At 48.1% G+C, this 17,339-nt stretch overlaps 1 protein-coding gene across 2 annotated transcripts in view; it reads left to right on the top strand.

The window, feature by feature from the left end:
* Positions 1–17,339, top strand: part of LMTK2 (lemur tyrosine kinase 2) — an 82,272-nt gene that overhangs the window by 59,226 nt on the left and 5,707 nt on the right. For both annotated transcript variants that reach the window (XM_058711552.1, XM_058711553.1), the window contains exons 8-11: positions 2,360–2,444; positions 3,720–3,841; positions 8,731–8,880; positions 10,847–13,829. In XM_058711552.1, coding sequence (XP_058567535.1) covers positions 2,360–2,444; positions 3,720–3,841; positions 8,731–8,880; positions 10,847–13,829 — 3,340 coding nt within the window. The remainder of the gene's footprint in view (positions 1–2,359; positions 2,445–3,719; positions 3,842–8,730; positions 8,881–10,846; positions 13,830–17,339) is intronic.

Consider the following 17,339-nt stretch of genomic DNA (forward strand, 5'->3'; position numbering starts at 1 on the left):
TTTCGCTTCTGTAACTTTTCGTCTTTCCCGTAGCCCTCGCGTCCGATGCGTGTCAGGACCTGCGCTGAGCGGGCGTGAGGAGCGGGGAAGCGGAGCGGCCCGGGAGCCGCTCGGGCGGACGGCCCGGATGGACGGCCCTCGGGGAAGGCGCCGAGGCCTCTGCAGGTGCCCCCGCCAGCGTCAGGCGGCACGCGCGGGGCGCCGGTGGAATGAGGCACCCAGCTTTTAACTCCGGCCCGAGGAGGGGGACGTGGGGAAGGTTAAGAAGGATCTGTCAACGGAGACTGCGGAAATGCCCGTCAGGGGTGCCCGACACCGAACCTCTGCTGGCGGAACCTGCGGCCCTGTCCTGTTGCGGCTGCCGGTCCCGCGCACGGTGCTACCTGCCTGGAAGTGTGTCCGCTTCCCTGCTCTCGAATGGTGTATTGATTCTTCCTCCCTCCTGCCTCCTTCGTTCCAAACAAGGAGACTAGTTTTCTTCTTAAGATTGGAAGTTTTGGGGCACCTGGGTGGCTCAGTCGGTTGGATGCCCAACTTCAGCTCAGGTCGTGATCTCTCGACCTTTGTGAGTTCAAGCCCCGTGTCAGGTTCTCTGCTGTCAGCTCATAGCCCACTTCAGACCCTCGGTCTCCCTCTCTCTGTGCCTCTCTCTCTCTCTCTCTCTCTCTCTCTCTCTCTCTCTCAAAAACAAATGAACATTGAAAAACAAGATGGGAAGTTTCTTGGAGCACCTGGGTAGCCCAGTCGATTAAATGTCCACCTTTTGATTTTGGCTCAGGTCATGATCTCACAGTTCATGGGATCGAGTCCTGCGTCAGACTCTGTGCTGACAACACGGAGCCCACTTGGGATTCTCTATCTTCTCTCTCTCTCTGCCCCTCACCCACGCATGTGCGCGCACGCTCTCACCTTCAAAATAAATAAATACTAAAAAAAAAAAAAAAAAAAAAAAAAAAGATTGGGAGTTTCTCTGTTGTTCCCAGACACCACAGGCCTGAAAGCTTCTGAATGGACACTGAAAATTACCACTAGCAAACATAGCGTAGAGAAGAGTTGAACATAACCCGTTGGAAGTCTCAGTCCGCACCTGTTCATCGAGGACCAGCCGTATGCATGAAACAGCCCTCTGCTTGCTGGCCTGACGTGCTGTCGCTGGCAGTTACTGGTGGGGACGGCCTCTCGCTGACTCTGCCACCCTAGTGGAGTTCCTTTGCTCCTAGGCCTGCTCCCTCATCTGTAAATAAGGAGCATGATAGCATCCGCCTCAAAGGTTCGTCGTGAAGAGTATATGTGTTAATACGTGGCTGGAGCTCAGAGAAGTGCCCGTGTAGAGTGAGTGCTTTGCAAATAACAGCCACTGAGGTGTGCCTGAATCCGTGCTGCCGTCACCAGCCTCATTAGCGTCCTGTTCCCCACGTGGAAGCTTTGAAGAGTGAAATCTTTGAAGATAAGAACGTAATCACTATAGGATTGTCTTCTACGATCAGAGGAAGACAGACATGTGGAGTTTTGGACCACAGAAAGCCAGTTTTTGATAACTTTGTGATTTGAAACTAAATTCAGTATGCTTTTCTGTCTTGACTTAGTGCACTTTTTTAATTCCTATGCCGAATGATGATTAAAAAGATAAAAAGATTAAAAGATGATAAAGGGCTTATACCAAAATCCGAAGTGCTGACTCTGTTGTCTGTATGGAGAGTTCCTTCCGAAAAAGCAGTTTTTACTTTTCAGTGGGTATGTTTTTGAGAATTAACATGTTCTTAAATAAACGATACAAATGAACTGTTTTAAGCAAGTCCTGAAAATGTGTTCTTTACCTACCTGTGGAGAGGTGAGGTTTGCGAGAAGTAATTTGGAAAGGGCCTCCTTAGAATGCTCACATGTCTTTGAGAAGGAAAAGTTAAAAAACAAACATTTTTAATAATGTAGATTAATTTTAGGTGCTTGAGGCTGTAACTTTATTCATCTATACTCCTAATAAACAGACTACCACTAGACTGTTACTCAAGTAATACAAGTTACTGTAAAAAACTCTTCAGACAATTTAGTATTTTAGAATTCTTGGTCACTCTTAAAACATTGGGAAATGAGCCATTGATCTGGTATTGACACGGCACAACGTAAAGATGTGGTCAGCGTTTAACCTTAGCAGTTGTTTGTAAAACAATCTGATCGTCACCAGGGACTTAAGTAACAAAGAACGTGACATATAATCCCTTTCCCGTTAAAAAAGAATCTAAAACGTTATGGAGCCAGGGAGCCCGGCACACCACTCTGCTTTGTAGCAAATCTGAGGTCACATTGTGCTGTTTGCGGGTTCCCGTTGTCCTCATGCTCACATCCCTCTTTCTGTTTTCAGTGATTTAGCCCTGCGGAATTGTTTCCTTACCTCGGATCTAAATGTGAAAGTGGGAGATTATGGGATAGGACTCAGCAGGTACAAGGTAAGCCAAGGTTTAAAGATTCTCTCCTGAAGCTGATTTGATTTCATAGTCCCGAGGTGGTCATATCACAAATGCCACCCTGTTCGTCAAAGGAGGGTAAGATCTTGGCTACGTTGCCTTTCTGGAGAGCGGTTTGTTCATTTTAACGGTAGTGTTGGCTTCTGACGAGCAGTTTGTCGAGATGAGTGGCTCTGTGCTGAGGTTTTGTGACCGCTTTTCAAAGGCTTTGTGTAAAAAGACTTTTACACTGTGTAATTGATGTAATTTGATGGTGCATAATAAATTTTAGCATGAACCAATGGGCAATAATTCATGACCACCTGTATCAAAAAATAATACCGTGCATGTCATATCAGTATTTCTCCAGTAGAGTTTTGGCCCAAATTGAGTAAGCTTAGAAGTTTCGATTTTTAAACTCTGCCATAACTGTATCCCCAAAGAAGATAAGAGGTAGTTGAGGTTTTCACTTGTTTTTGTGTAGCCCAACTGCATGAGGTAGTGTGACGTGGGGCAAAGAATGTGACTGTCCTGGCTCCACGCCAGCAGCAGTGACACGAGGGTCATGTCTGTTCTTTCTTACGGGGTTCTTGTGAGGACCCCGGGGTCATATATTCATAGTATTTTGTAACTGAAGTACATTATGCAAATATAAGTTGGTTATTTGTCTACACGGTACCTCTAGTGTCTTGAGCCCTTGCTGTCTACCAGGCACCCTGAAGTAATTGCGGGCATTATCTCATTTAATCCTCACCATGAAGGGAGGTGGGAATTGTATGATCCCCACTGAATAGATAAAGAAAAAGGCTTATTAGCGTATTTGTTGGCTGCCCAGGGTCAGATAGATAGCCAGCAGGTGAACGGTTGAGCCTGGACTGAACAACCCAGTCTGTGTCATTCTCGAGTCTGTGCTTTTATTAGGTAACGTAAGCACTGCTGCCCTACTAGGAGCATAAGGCCCAGCATGTTTTAAAAGATGTTTTGCTCAGAGTCTGTGTTCTGTGCATCGGACGTGGCGTACCTTCCTTTTCCAGGAAGGAAGGTTCATGGCTGGGCGAGCGTTCATGGCTCAGAAAGCAGCTCATGGAGCCCAGGAGGCTTCAGAGAAAAACCTCACCCACCTCCTGCCCAGAAAATCTCTCTTGACGCCCACTTCTTTGTCTCATGTGTCTTTTGGGTTGAGTATTTGTTTTCTGAGAATGACCTGGTATTAAATCATTGACTTCGCTAAAAAACATAATAGAATTAAAAAATCCTGTATGTTTTCTAATAAAACAGGAGGATTATATTGAAACAGATGATAAAAAAATTTTCCCTCTGCGATGGACTGCTCCAGAACTAGTAACCAGCTTTCAAGACAGACTACTAACTGCAGATCAAACGAAGTATAGTAATATCTGGTATGTACTGATTTGCCATTGTGTTCGACTTTTGTGTAGCCAAGACTTAACTTCTTTCTCCTTGAGTGCTTAAGGAGAAATAGTTGAATAAGATGTAGGAACACAGGAGTGCCTGATGGTGTGAAAAAGACAGTTTATCGACATCCTAGCAATTATCACAACTGTGATATCATTAACTTTTCTCTTACCCGTTCAACAATAATAAGGTCCATAAATGTAGGAACCAGGTCTGTTTTCTGTGTCGACTGTAGGGCCTACAGTATAATAGAGGTTTTAAATATTGACCGCAGTGAACGAAAAAACAGGAGTTTGGACCATTATGTAATACTGTGATTTGTAGGAGATCAGTTTAATGGAAGTTGATAAAGAAATGCGTTTACGTCCTTGACTAACAATTTCTGTTACAGCTTTCTTAATTTGTGTATACATTTTTTTTGTACTGTTATCCTGCCTTTTCTATTTTCTTTTCCTCTTCCTGCCTTCATCTGGATTGGTTTTTTTTTAACTTCTTTTTCCTGTTAGTTTGGGAGCTGTATACTCTAGTCCTGTACTTTTATTAAAAGTTACCCTAGAAGTTATAACGTGTATTCCACTTACTGTAGTCTAATGTATCAGTTCATGTCTTGGCCCTCTCTCTCTGAACGTTGCAAGGCCCTCAGGATACTTTAACATACTTTAACTTGGTTTAATTATACACCTCCCCCCCACACGCGTGTATGCACACGCACGCACACAATACGTAATTGCTGGGGTTTGTTTTTTTTTCTTTTACCCTCACAACACGTTGTTCTTATTATTTTTTTGGTTTTTTGGTTTTTGGTTTTGGGGGTTTTTTTTGTTTTGTATTTTAGCAGTTTTTTGTTTAGGTTGATCCATGTAATCAAACCCCTTTGCTCTAAGTTCTCTTTTCTTTTCTTTTTTTCTTTTAAATCTCAGACATTCCATCTGGGATCATTCGCCCTTTGTCTGAAGTACATCCTTCAGAATTTCCCGTAGTGAGGGCCTGCTTGCTGGTAACAGACCCTCAGGTTTTTGTGCGTCTGAACATACCTTTATTTTGTCCTCGTTTTTGAAATATATTTTTACTTGATGACAGTTACTTTCTCTCAGCATATTGAAGAGATCATTCTACTGTCTTCTGGCTTCCATTGTTGCTATTGAGAAGTCAGCTGTAAGTCTCCCTAAGCCCTTTGAAGGTAATGTGACTTTTGCTCTCTGGCTGCTGTTAAACTCTTCTCTCTGTCTTCTGTTTTTGTAGTTTCACTCTGATGTGTATGGGTGTGGATTTCTTATGTTTTTCTGCTTGGGATTTATTTGGCTTTTTCAAATCTGTAGTTTGATGGTGTTCTCAGCCCTTACCCTTCAAGTACTGCCTCTGCTCCATTTCTGTCCTTTGGGAAGTCTAATTAGACGTGTGTTTTTTGCCTTCCTGCTCGGCCTTCTGTCTCTTAATCTCTTCCTTTTTACACTCTGTCTCTCTGACTCTCTGTGCCACACTCTAGATAATTTTCGAGACCTGTGCTCCAGCCACTAATTCTCTCTCTCTCTCTAAAACTCTCTCTTCAAGTGTGTCTGTTCTTCTGTTAAATCTGTCTACTAAGTTCTATGGTTCAGCTATTGACTTTTCAGTTGGAGGAAGTCGACTGGATTTTTTAAAACCTGTCCCAGTGTTCTTAACAATTGGGTTGTGATCTGTGTCAGGTGATTCCAGTGTCTGAAGTCTTTGTGGATTTGATCTTGCTGGTTCTTGATGCTGCCTCGTTGCCTTGGGGTGAGGATCTCGGAAACCGAGAATTGAGGAGCATTCCTCCCGAGAGGATCTACGCTTACTTATGTGTGTCGGATACCAGGGTTGTCCTGCCGTGTAAGGGGACTGTGCTTTACATATTCAGCTTGAGGGTTTTTTGACCACTCAGGTGTTGTGAATTTGGGCTGCAGATCCAATCAAGGGGCAGCTCTGTGGTTACAGCTTGTTAGGGGCCAACCCCCCCTTACACACACACACACACACAGTCTCTCTCTCTCTCTCTCTCTCTCTCTCTCTCTCTCTGTCACACACACACACACACACACACACACACGCAAACACTTACTCAGAGCCCCTCAGTGCCAAGTCAGCTTGCCTTTCAGGCTCCTGGAGGGGGTGCGGGCAGGCTTATTTTTATGGTGAGGAGGTCTCTCTGTGATTCCCCTTACTTAGGACAGACCCAGGGCTTTGGCCTGTTCACCACCCCCACCATCCCCTTTGAGCCTTGTAAACCAAGACCACAAAAGCCCAAGTTCTGTGATTCAGCAAATGCACCAGCTCAAAGGTGGTTCTATTGTTTTTGAAATGTTTGTTTATTTTTGAGAGAGAGACAGAGACAGAGCAAGGGAGGAACAGAGAGAGAGGGAGACACAGAATCCGAAGCAGGCTCCAGGCTCTGAGCTGTCAGCACCGAGTCCAATGCGGGGCGCAAACTCACGAACCGTGAGATCATGACCTGAGCCGAAGTCAGACACTTAACAGACTGAGCCACCCAAGTGCCCCTCTATTTTTTTTTTCAAGTCTGTTTATTTATTTTGGTGGGGGGAGGGACAGCAAGAGGGGGAGAGAATACCAACTGCTGACAGCTTGGAGCCTGGCGTGTGGGGCTCAATCCCACAAACCATGAGATCATGACCTGAGCCAAAATCAAGGGTCAGGCGCTCAACTGACTGATCCACCCAGCGGCCCCTCAGAGGTGGTTTTAGTATTCTCCTTAGCTCTTCAAGTTCTAGGGTTTTTCCTGGTAATTCCATGCTATCTTATCTCATCTCTGATGCCTTTAAAAAGATAATTTTAATGTTTTGTCCAAATTTTTACTATTCCTAGCAGGGTGTTTAACCTGAGAGCTTAGCCTGTGCTCCTGGACACAGAGCCCACCCCTGGTTTCTGACACCGTGACAAGTCTAGCGGTAGAGCGGGCAGCATTGCCGACATCAGCCTGCGGCAGGGGCCGCGCTGCCCTGTGCCGGGGGGGGACGGGAGGGACCTCTCTCAGAGAGTTTTGCTGGAAGAGCGGGTAAGACCCCTCCTTTCTCCCCAGAAGGAGGAGGCCAGTGGTACTCAAGGAGGCAAGGGCCAGTTCAAGGTAAAGAATTCCGCAGCTGGGGGTGAAGGGCCGTGACTGACAGCGGCTGTCCTGCAGGAGACTGCACAGCGTAGCACAGAGAGCCCTGGGGCAGGGACGGACCTTGATGAGGGGACACGGCTCTTCTCTGTGGCCTGTGTGAGGAGATGAGAAAGGGAGACCGGAGATGTTAGAGGTGGGGGGTGGGGAGTCGAGAAAGCCCACGCGTCCTGCTTCCTGAACAGGGTGAGCCGGGGGCCGGCGAGGGCCTTGGTTTGGGAACAGGCCTTCTCGAGAGAGGGAGTTTTAGAGCAGGCATTTGGAGAGTTGCGACGGGTAGGGTCATGTGCCCAAGCTCACACCAGCTGTGGCAGCGAATTTCTTATTTTCCTCACTTAAATTGTAGACTCCCTAAAGTCATCGATAGCGTCTTAAACTTGTTTTGTATCCAGAACGACCCTCTGCCTCTGGCAGGTCTGTGCCGGCGAGAAGGTGTGTTCTCCTTCTTGAATTGAGTTGGGAGATTTGGGTCTATTTTGTTTCCTCTGACAGAAGTGATCTCTCAACCTAGATTCTGAATGTGTTTTCTTTCACTGATTTGTGAAGTTAACGTAAATTAACTCATAAGTTATGTTGTACTGTACAGTATCAGATAATATACGTATTTATTTAATGCGGTTTATTATTCAAACAAACACCTGGAGGCCTCAATCCCAGGTCATGTAAACCATCCACACCCAAACCTGGCTGGATGTCAGAATCACTAGGGAACTTTTTTTTTTTTTTTTTAAGTTTATTTTTTTATTTTGAGAGAAAGAGAAATCGTGAGTGGGGGAAAGGACAGAGAGAGAGAGGGAGAGAGAGAGAAAGAGAGAGGATCCCAAGCAGGCTCTGCACTGTCAGCGCCGAGCCCGATGTGGGGCTCGAACTGACAAACCACGAGATTGTGACCTGAGCCGAAGTCAGACGCTTAACTGCTTAACCGACCGAGCCACCCAGGCGCCCCTTTAAATGCAGTTTCCTAGGCCATACCTACATTATCACGTGAGAGTCCTTGGGGTGGGGGGTTCCCAGATGACACAGATAGTCAGCCAGGCTTGGGAGCCATTGCAGTGGCCAGGAGATGCCACTGGGTACGACCCAGGTGGAGACGCAGAGACTGCTTAGAGGAGGTGGAGAGTAAGTGTCCCTCTGGCTGAGCCGCAGAGGCTGTGACCGTGGCGACAGAGGACTTGGTGTGAGGGAGGGGGATGGGTCCCAGGAGGGGGCATTCCCTTCTGCCTGTGGTAACAGCCGGGGGCCTGGAGGCACGGAGAGGCTCCGGCAGGTGGCCCACGGGTAGCTGGCGGGATGACGGGAAGAAGCCCCTCCGAAACAGCAACCAAACCCACCTGTTTACGACTGTCGCAAGCTGGATTTCTTTGTCTGCCTCAGGATGTTCCTCTCGTATCTCACCATTTTACTGAACTCTTACATCGTTCTAAAGGTGTGCCAAAAAATTTCTTGAGTTTCAAAGTGGACAGTTACACTAGCTCTTATCTATAATTATGCCCGTTCCTTGTTTAAGTTTTTCTTTCTGCGTTGGCCAAAGCTTCTAGAGTACTCTGTAGCAAATGTGAGGAGGCATACTTGACCTCATTGTATTGAAGGTGCCTTTTTTTAAAAATCACGTTAAAGGGCTATCTTTAATAACCTTTTCAGTACACACCTTATTCTTAAAGTCACTAATAAAAATGTGGGTGTTAAAAATTTGACATCTAAAGGGAGGAGGAAATGACTGTTTCCTTTTTTCCACAGGTCCCTAGGTGTGACACTTTGGGAGCTCTTTGATAATGCTGCTCAGCCTTATTCCAACCTCTCCAACTTAGATGTTCTCAATCAGGTCATTCGAGAGAGAGACACAAAACTCCCTAAGCCCCAGCTGGAGCAGCCTTATTCTGACAGATGGTGGGTAACTCTACTTTACTTTTTTGTTGTCTTCAGAAGATAAGGAAATCCTCTGTCTGTGGGTGTTAGTTGTATACTCCCCATTTTGATTGATTGATTGATTGATTGATTATCTTAGAGGGGGTGGGGAGCACCAGTGGAGGAAGGGGCACAGGGGAGGGGAGGGACAGAGAATATGAATCTTAAGCAGGCTCTCATCAAGGAGCCTGACACAGGGCCAGATCCCACGACCTTGGGATTGTGACCTGAGCCAAAAGAAAGAGTCGGACTCTTCAACCTACCGACCCACCCAGGCGCCCCAGTATATTTATTCCCTGTTTTTAAACGATAAATGTTGTGAAAAGCCAAGATTTGTGTATCATTCACAACTGATTTTAATTTTTTTTTTAATGTTTTATTTATTTTTGAGAGAGACAGAGACAGAATGTGAGTGGGTTCGGGGCAGAGAGAGAGGGAGGCACGGAATCCGAAGCAGGCTCCAGGCTCCGAGCTGTCAGCACAGAGCCCGACGTGGGGCTTGAACTCACGAGCTGTGAGATCGTGACCTGAGCCAAAGTCGGACGCTCAACCGACTGAGCCACCCAGGCGCCACACAACTGATTTTAGAATTAACATATATTTTAAAAATGTAATGTTAGTTTTGGAAAAAGTGTACAACAGGTAGGAGTTTATGTATTATGTGCAATATGAAAAAACGTGAAGTCTGAACCAATTAGAAAAGTCAACATTAGGGAGTTTCCTATTGTGGAATTGTTTTAAAATGAAGCTATTTTGCAGGCGCCTGGGTGGCTCAGTCAGTTGGTTGAGCATCCAACTTCAGCTCAGGTCATGATCTCACACGTGAGTTTGAGCCCCACGTCAGGCTCTGTGCTGCCAGCTTAGAGCCTGGAGCCTGGTTTGGATTCTGTGTCTCCCTCTCTCTCTGCCTCTCCCCCATTCATGCTCTGTCTCTCTCAAAAATAAATAAACTTAAAAAAAAAAAAATGAGGCTATTTTTGTAAGTGATACCTAATATGTGAGAAAAGAGCACAGGAAGGATAATATTTAAATTGGCGGCAGAAGCTAATTTGCATAGTGCATATTGACATTTGCAAAACAAATTTACTTCTTACGAGTCTTCAGACCAGTTCTTACTCCGCTTCCATTCAGGATCACGTTCACCTCTTTCTAAGCCTCTGTCTACACCACTGCCTGCCCAGTAGGCACTGCCCGTGAAGCGAGGCAACCCCATGCACTGAGGCAGTGCTCAGCTCCCACACCGCTCGAACTGTCTGTCTCACCCGGAATAACTTGACACATACTGCCTACAGTTGACACTTTGAAGTTGCCTTTGTCTTCCCTTTTGTTCGTGGCTATGTCGTGGGAGGTTGGCTCTATTCAGCCAACCCTTCGAAGACCCAGCTCCCGCTTGCTCTCTTCTTTGGACTTCATTTTCTACTGTTTCCCTCCGCTTTCAGCCCCTTTTATGATCTAAGGAGACCATGTGCTACGTAAGATTGTAGTGTTACTTTTCATCGGGGGGAGGAGTTAGAGATTAGTCACTACTGCATTTGTCTCTGAGAATTCTTGCAAAATAAAACGAGTAAATCTAAAAAACGTTAGACAAGTGCATTCTTTACTACATAGACCACCTGTGGCGATTTTTTAAAGAGGAGATCATGTTAAAACTGTTTCTAAATTCAGGGGATAAGTCACTGGGTAGACACCAGAAGGAAAATGACAAACACTGATACTGGGACATGTCCCGGGAACACACAAAATTAGTAGGCCCAACGTTTATGTTTCTTCATTTCCTCTTGCGCCACAATGTATTCCACCGTGAACCGAGATCCTTCATGTGGCTGACGTTGATTATAGCATAGAAACTTTTGAGGTGCGAGTTGGCTTGGGAGTCCTCGTGAAGTCCTTTCTTGTTTTAAAGCAGTTTTACCATCATTCCATTAATCATCTCTGAATCGTTGCCCAGGTATGAAGTTTTGCAGTTCTGCTGGCTGTCCCCGGACAAGAGACCAGCGGCCGAGGACGTGCATAGGTTGCTCACCTACCTGCGGATGCAAAGCCAAAGGGACTCAGAAGTCGACTTTGAGCAGCAGTGGAATGCTCTTAAACCGAATACAAACAGCAGAGACACTTCAAGTAATGCCGCATTCCCAATCCTCGACCACTTCGCCAGGGACCGGCTGGGTCGTGAGGTGGAGGAAGTCCTCACCGTGACCGAGACCAGCCAGGGCCTGAGCTTTGAGTATGTCTGGGAGGCAGCCAAGCACGACCACTTTGACGAGCGCAGTCGGGCCCCCCCGGACGAAGCCTTGTCCTACACGAGCATCTTCTTTCCAGTTGAAGTTTTTGAGAGTTCACTTTCAGACCCCGGGCTGGGGAAACAAGATGACAGTGGCCAGGATGTGCCCCGTGGGGCCCCCGGAGTGGTCCCTGTGTTTGATGCCCACAACCTTTCTGTTGGAAGCGACTATTACATCCAGTTGGAAGAAAAAGGCGGCAGCAACTTGGAGCTTGATTACCCACCCGCACTGCTCACAACTGAAATGGATAACCCGGAAAGGATACACGAGGAGGCGCCCCAATTCCTGACACTCCGGAACCTTGAATTAGAGGAGTCCAGTACAGATGAGGATTTCTTCCAAAGCGGTGCAGACCCCAAAGATTCCAGCGTACCCGAGGACGTACAGGTCCCCAGGGGCCCTGAGAGCCCTTTCAACAGTATATTTAGTGATCTTGACAAATCAGAGGATCTGCCCAGTCACCAAAAGATATTTGACTTGATGGAACTAAATGGAGTTCAAACCGACTTGAAGCCGACCGCTTTCGGTTCAAGTCCGGACGACTCCAGAGAGTCTGTTGTAACGTGCCACTTTGAGAAAGATAAGCCCCGTAAGCTTTTTGACGGCGAGCCTCTTTGCTTATCAGAAACCCTCATGCACCAAGATAATTTTGATCCACTGAACGTTCAAGAGCTGTCAGCAAACTTTTTGTTTCTTCAAGAGAAAAACCTACTAAAAGACTCACTGTCTGACAAAGAACATCTAAATGATCTTCAAACAGAAATTAAAAACGCTGGCTTCACCGAGACGATATTAGAAACTCCACATAGGAACTCTTTAGGTACTGAAGTGAAGTTTGCCGAGAACAAACCAGGCTTTCCTTCGCTGCAGGAAAGCCTCAGCGCCAAGGGTCAGGATGCAGGTGTCGTGTTCAAGGACAGCACTTTGAACACCTCGTTACAGTCTTCCCCAGAAGCGCGGGTACCTCCTACCTTGCTGGAGACAGAAGGAACATCTCCCCGCTTACCTCCAGATACGTCCCCGAAGCAGGGAGAACCCACATGCTCGGATGTCCGTAGCCACGAAGACCGTCTCTGCCAAGAAACGAATCCGGACCCTGTGACCATCACGGTAGAAACTCCTGCAGCGGCTGCCAGAGCACACGGTGTTGGTGACCGGTCCCGGGACCTGACCCGCCAAAGCGAAGAGGCCTTGACACTGACCAAAAGTGACCCGGTTCTTACTGATGACATTTTTGCCAATGAGGTGAGTATAGGAAGCAGTGTTCCAGAATTGAGACAGAACTTCCCAAATCAGCCGCTCTCAGAAGACCGACACGCTGACCGTGTGCTGGAGAAAAGCTCGGAAGGTGCGGATGCTCTGAGTGAGCTGCATTGTAAAGCGGCTGCCAAGGAGGGGGGCCTGGTGTCTGCCCTGTCCTCAGACTCGACCAGTCAAGACAGCCTTTTAGAAGACAGCTTGTCAACACCCATTCCGACTTCGGAACAGTCTGTGGAGACCCCGGACTCTCTGGATTCGGTGGATGTCCGTGACGTTTTATTGGGATCCTTAGGCTCTCACACTCCTCAGAAACTCGTGCCCCCCGATAAGCCTGCAGACAGTGGCTACGAGACGGAGAACTTGGAGTCCCCTGAATGGACCCTACACCCCGCCCCCGACGGCGCCTCGGCCGCGGAGGCGGCCACGGCGGGCGACGGCAGCCGTGGCACCCTGCCCCCCAACCCGGTCATCGTCATCTCAGACGCAGCCGATGGCCACAGGGGTACGGAAGTGGCCTCGCAGACTTTCGCGCCTGGCTCTCAGAGCTCGTACCGAGACTCCGCCTACTTCTCAGATAATGACTCTGAGCCCGACAAGAAGTCCGAAGGCGTCCCGGGACCCTCGGCCTCGGCCTTGGTGGTGGTAACGGACCAGCCGCTGCCTGAGCCGGTCGTGCCGGAGCAGAGTCCTGGCACCAAGGACAGTTGCCTGGAAACCAGCCACGGCCAGCCAGACCAAAGCTGTCTCCCTGCTTCGCACAGTTCCGGTCACCCGGCGTCCAGAGACACTTCGGAACCAGCACCACCTGACGTTTCCAAACAGACGCCGCCTCCCGAAGACGAGGCCGGCAGTCCCTTGAGTTTGGGGAACTCCGAGCTGAGCAGCAGCGATGACTTCGAGGCACCAGAGGAGCGCCCCTGCACGCTCGCTTCCACCGGAACCAACACCAACGAGCTCCTTGCCTTTGCGAGTTCCGCCCTGTGCCCCGGCAGCACGGCGGACGTGACGGCGGAGAAGTCGTCGTGCGGCCACTCCGAGGGCCCCAAGCTGAAGGAGCCGGACGTCGAAGGGAAGTACCTGGGGAAACTTGGAGTGTCGGGCATGCTGGACCTCTCCGAGGACGGCATGGATGCCGACGAGGAGGACGAAAACAGCGACGACTCCGACGAAGACCTGCGGGCGTTTCACCTGCACAGCCTGAGCTCCGAGTCGGAGGATGAGACCGAGCACCCGGTGCCCGTGATCCTCAGCAACGAGGACGGGAGGCATCTGCGCAGCCTGTTGAAACCTGCGGCTGCTGTCGCCATCGACCAGCTGCCGGACGACTGGAAGAAAGAAAAGAAGGCGGTGACGTTTTTTGATGATGTCACGGTCTATCTGTTTGACCAGGTATCTGTTAACCTCCACACGTTGTCGTCTTGGGGAATTCCAGAACGTGTTAGGAAATCGAGTGCACTTTGTCTTCCTGATGGCCGCTTTGAGGCCGCAGAGTGTGTTAGGATTCCCCAAAGATGGGAATTTGGGGTTGGTTACGGTTCCCAAGAATATGCAGAGATGTAGTTGGGACAGGGAAGTCCTGTCGAATTAAGGGAAGGAGACCCGGATGCCCTTTCTGGGTCTGCCGGCAGAGGTGTGCTGAAGTCGGCTGCGTTTTACACACCGCATTTCCATAACCCAGCAGTTGGCAGCGGTGGTCAGCACGCAGGTGCAAGCCGGTACAGTCTGTGGCTCACAGGTAGCCCCGGAGTTGCCGGCCACCGGCGGTCCCTGGGGATCGGGACCAGGGAGCAGCGGCAGAGGCAGAACCGTGGCCCTCCAGGCCTCCCGTGCCTGCTGGGCCCTGCTGCACGAGCTCAGACTTCAGCCTCTTTAAAAATGAACGGTTGAAGATTTTCTTGTATCTGTCACTGATTTCTAGTCTGATTCTGTTATGGTCAGAGAGCGTGTCTGATATGGTTTCAGTTCCTTTAAACTTCAAAAGGTTTGTTTCGGAGCCAGGCTACGGTCTGTCTTGGTGAACGTTCCACGTGTACTTGAAAGAACGTGCCTGAATGTCCGTTGGATCTGGATGGTGAGCGGTGTTCAGTTCTTCTGCACTGGTGCTGAGGTGCTGATTTTTCTGCGTGCTGGTAGTTCCGTCCGTGGCCGGATAGGAGAGAGAGAGGTGTTGAAGTCTCCGACTGCAATTCTGGATTTGTCTCTCTCGGTTTGTTAGTCTGTGCTTCCTCTGTTTTGCGGCTCTGTTGTTAGCTGCATGCACGTTTAAGACCATTAGATCTTGTTGTTGAGATGACCTTTTACTGCGACAGAATGTCCTTCTTTATTCCCTTGTCTGATATTCATGTAACCTCTCCAGCTTTCTTTTGATCGGCATTTGCATGAGATCTCTTTCTTCAACCTTCTACTCTCAGTCTACGTGTATCATTATGTTTAACGTTAGTTTCTCGTGAGTAGCAAATCAGTTTTTAAATCTCTTCTGAAAAATCCTGTCTTCTAATTGATGGTGGTTTTAGGCCACTTACATTTAATAAAATTAGTCTTGTTTGGATTTTGGCATACCATTTTCTTCGTTTCTGTTTGTTTTTACTTGGTCGTTCTTCCCATCTTTGTGGTAATTTAGGCCTTTTTTAATATTACCTTTTAACTTATCATTGCATTTTTTTACTACGTATCTTAGGTTTTGTCATGGTTTGGGGGATTAAAATATACATACTTGTCACGATCTACTTAGAATCAGTACTGTACCATTTCCAGTGGAAAGCAGAAACCTTATTACTGCTGTCTGGTATATTATTCCACGCACTTACTCTGAAAGCCCCGTCAGACGGTGCTCTGCATGATCAGTGTTTCCAGCAATCAAACATGTTTTAAGAAACTCAGGAGGGGCGCCTGGGTGGCTCGGTCGGTTAAGCGTCCGACTTCGGCTCAGGTCATGATCTCACGGTCCGTGAGTTCAAGCCCCGTGTCGGGCTCTGTGCTGACAGCTCACAGCCTAGAGCCTGTTTCCGATTCTGTGTCTCCCTCTCTCTCTCTGCCCCTCCCCTGTTCATGCTCTGTCTCTCTCTGTCTCAAAAATAAATAAATGTTAAAAAAAAAAAAAAAAAAAAAGAAAGAAACTCAGGAGGTGACAAATTGGGTTCTGTGTATCCACGCGGGCTCTATTGTTTCTCTCTTCATTTTTGATGTTCCAGGATCCTTCTGGTATCATTTCCCTTCCGTTTGAATAAGTTTGGCTTTTTTTTTTTTTTTTTTTTTTAATCAAATCTACTGACAACAAATTACCTTAGTTTCCCTCACTCCTTAAAGATATTTTCTCTGAATCCGCAGTTCAGAGTTGACAGCTCTCTTCTCTCAGTATTATTATGTCTGTTTGCTGTCAGGACTTTTTTCTTTGCAAAATTTATTTTTCCTCTTAGCAGTTTGATCGTGAGCGTGGATTTCTTTGCGTTTACCCCATTTCAAATTTGCTGAGCATCTTGAATCTGTAGTTTTATGTCTTTCACCAAATTCAAGAAGTTTTCAGCCATTATGTCCCCAAATGCTTTCTTTCGCCGCACTCCGGGTCCCCTCCTCTGGTGCTCCGGGATCAGACTGTTGTGTGTCTGTGGCCCGTTGGCTTTTTCTCACGTGTCTGTTTTCATCCTTGTTCAGACTGAATCATTTCTGTTGATCTCCTTCAAATTCAGTCATTCTTTGTCATCTTGTTACTGAGTCTGTCCAGTGGATTTTTTTAAGTTCTAGCTACTGTATTTTTCTGTTTTGAAATTTGCACTTCGTTATTATTTTTATCATCTGTTCTTTTGCCAAGACTATTCTGGGTTGACATTCATTTCAAGAACGTTTGCTCTTGCTCGTAGGAACGTTTTCACAATAGTCTTTAAGGTAATCCCAGCATCTGTGTCATCGTGGCATTGGCAGCCGTGAACTGAGGTTTTCCTGATTCTTTGTATGCAGAGTGATTTTTTGACTGATTCTTTAGTGTGTTTATGATTCTGTCCCGGTTTAGATTCTAAGGAAAATGCTGGTACTTTTGTCCTAGAAGGCATCGACCCACTGGGGTTCAGGTCTCAAGTTCCAGCCACCCTTCTGTGGGCTGGGGGTCCCCATTCAAAGCTTTTGCTATACTGTTCAAACCTGTCCTGTGTACGTTCCCCCCACTGGCCAGGGTGGGTCTTGGCCAGTGGTCTGGCCTGCGGTTCAGTTCTCAAAGCTTCGATGCTGTTGACATTCAGGGCTGCCACGCGCGGCTCGGAGGTAAGGCAGGTTCTCACAGACTTGATAGGGTTGCTTTTCTGAGCTCCTCCCTGTCCGTGGTGTCCCTGGTACTTTCCGATGTCTTGAACCCCCCTTTTCGGTTGCTACAGCTGAACATCTGGGGCTTTCGTTAGCGCACAACGCTGCACACTAGATGCGGCCGTGTGGACAGAGGGGAAGACGAGCAGCAGGGCTTCTGTCTCAGGATCCCAGCTCCCCCAGGGGGAGAGTGAGTCCCCCCCACCTCAGAATTCTAGGTGCCTGCCACCCCAGGATTGCTTGGAGCTGGGGAGCAAGAGATGGAGGGGGGCCATCTGGAAGCCCCCTGCCCAGCATCAGAAGACCTCCCTCCTGCTTCAGAGCCAGAACCAAGGGGCTTCTGGAGCTCTCTGTGTCCACTCCGGTACGTGCCATTGAGGAGTTCTTCCCCGGCCTGCCTGCCACTGCTTGCTTTCCGGAGGCCTCCGGCAGCTGCTTCACGCTTGCCGCCCGGGTTCCGGAGCTGCTTCGGTGGGTGAACCGGGGCTGTGTTCCGTCGCACCTTCCCTGGGCCCGAGCCCACCCTGTTTGAGGAGGAGCATTTCGCAGCCGATCAGTGAGGCTCCCGCGAGCCGGCTTCTGCTGACGGGAATTTCTCTTTGGCTT

This window comes from Neofelis nebulosa, chromosome 18 (assembly GCF_028018385.1).
Source record: "Neofelis nebulosa isolate mNeoNeb1 chromosome 18, mNeoNeb1.pri, whole genome shotgun sequence".
NCBI classification, from domain to species: Eukaryota; Metazoa; Chordata; class Mammalia; order Carnivora; family Felidae; genus Neofelis; species Neofelis nebulosa.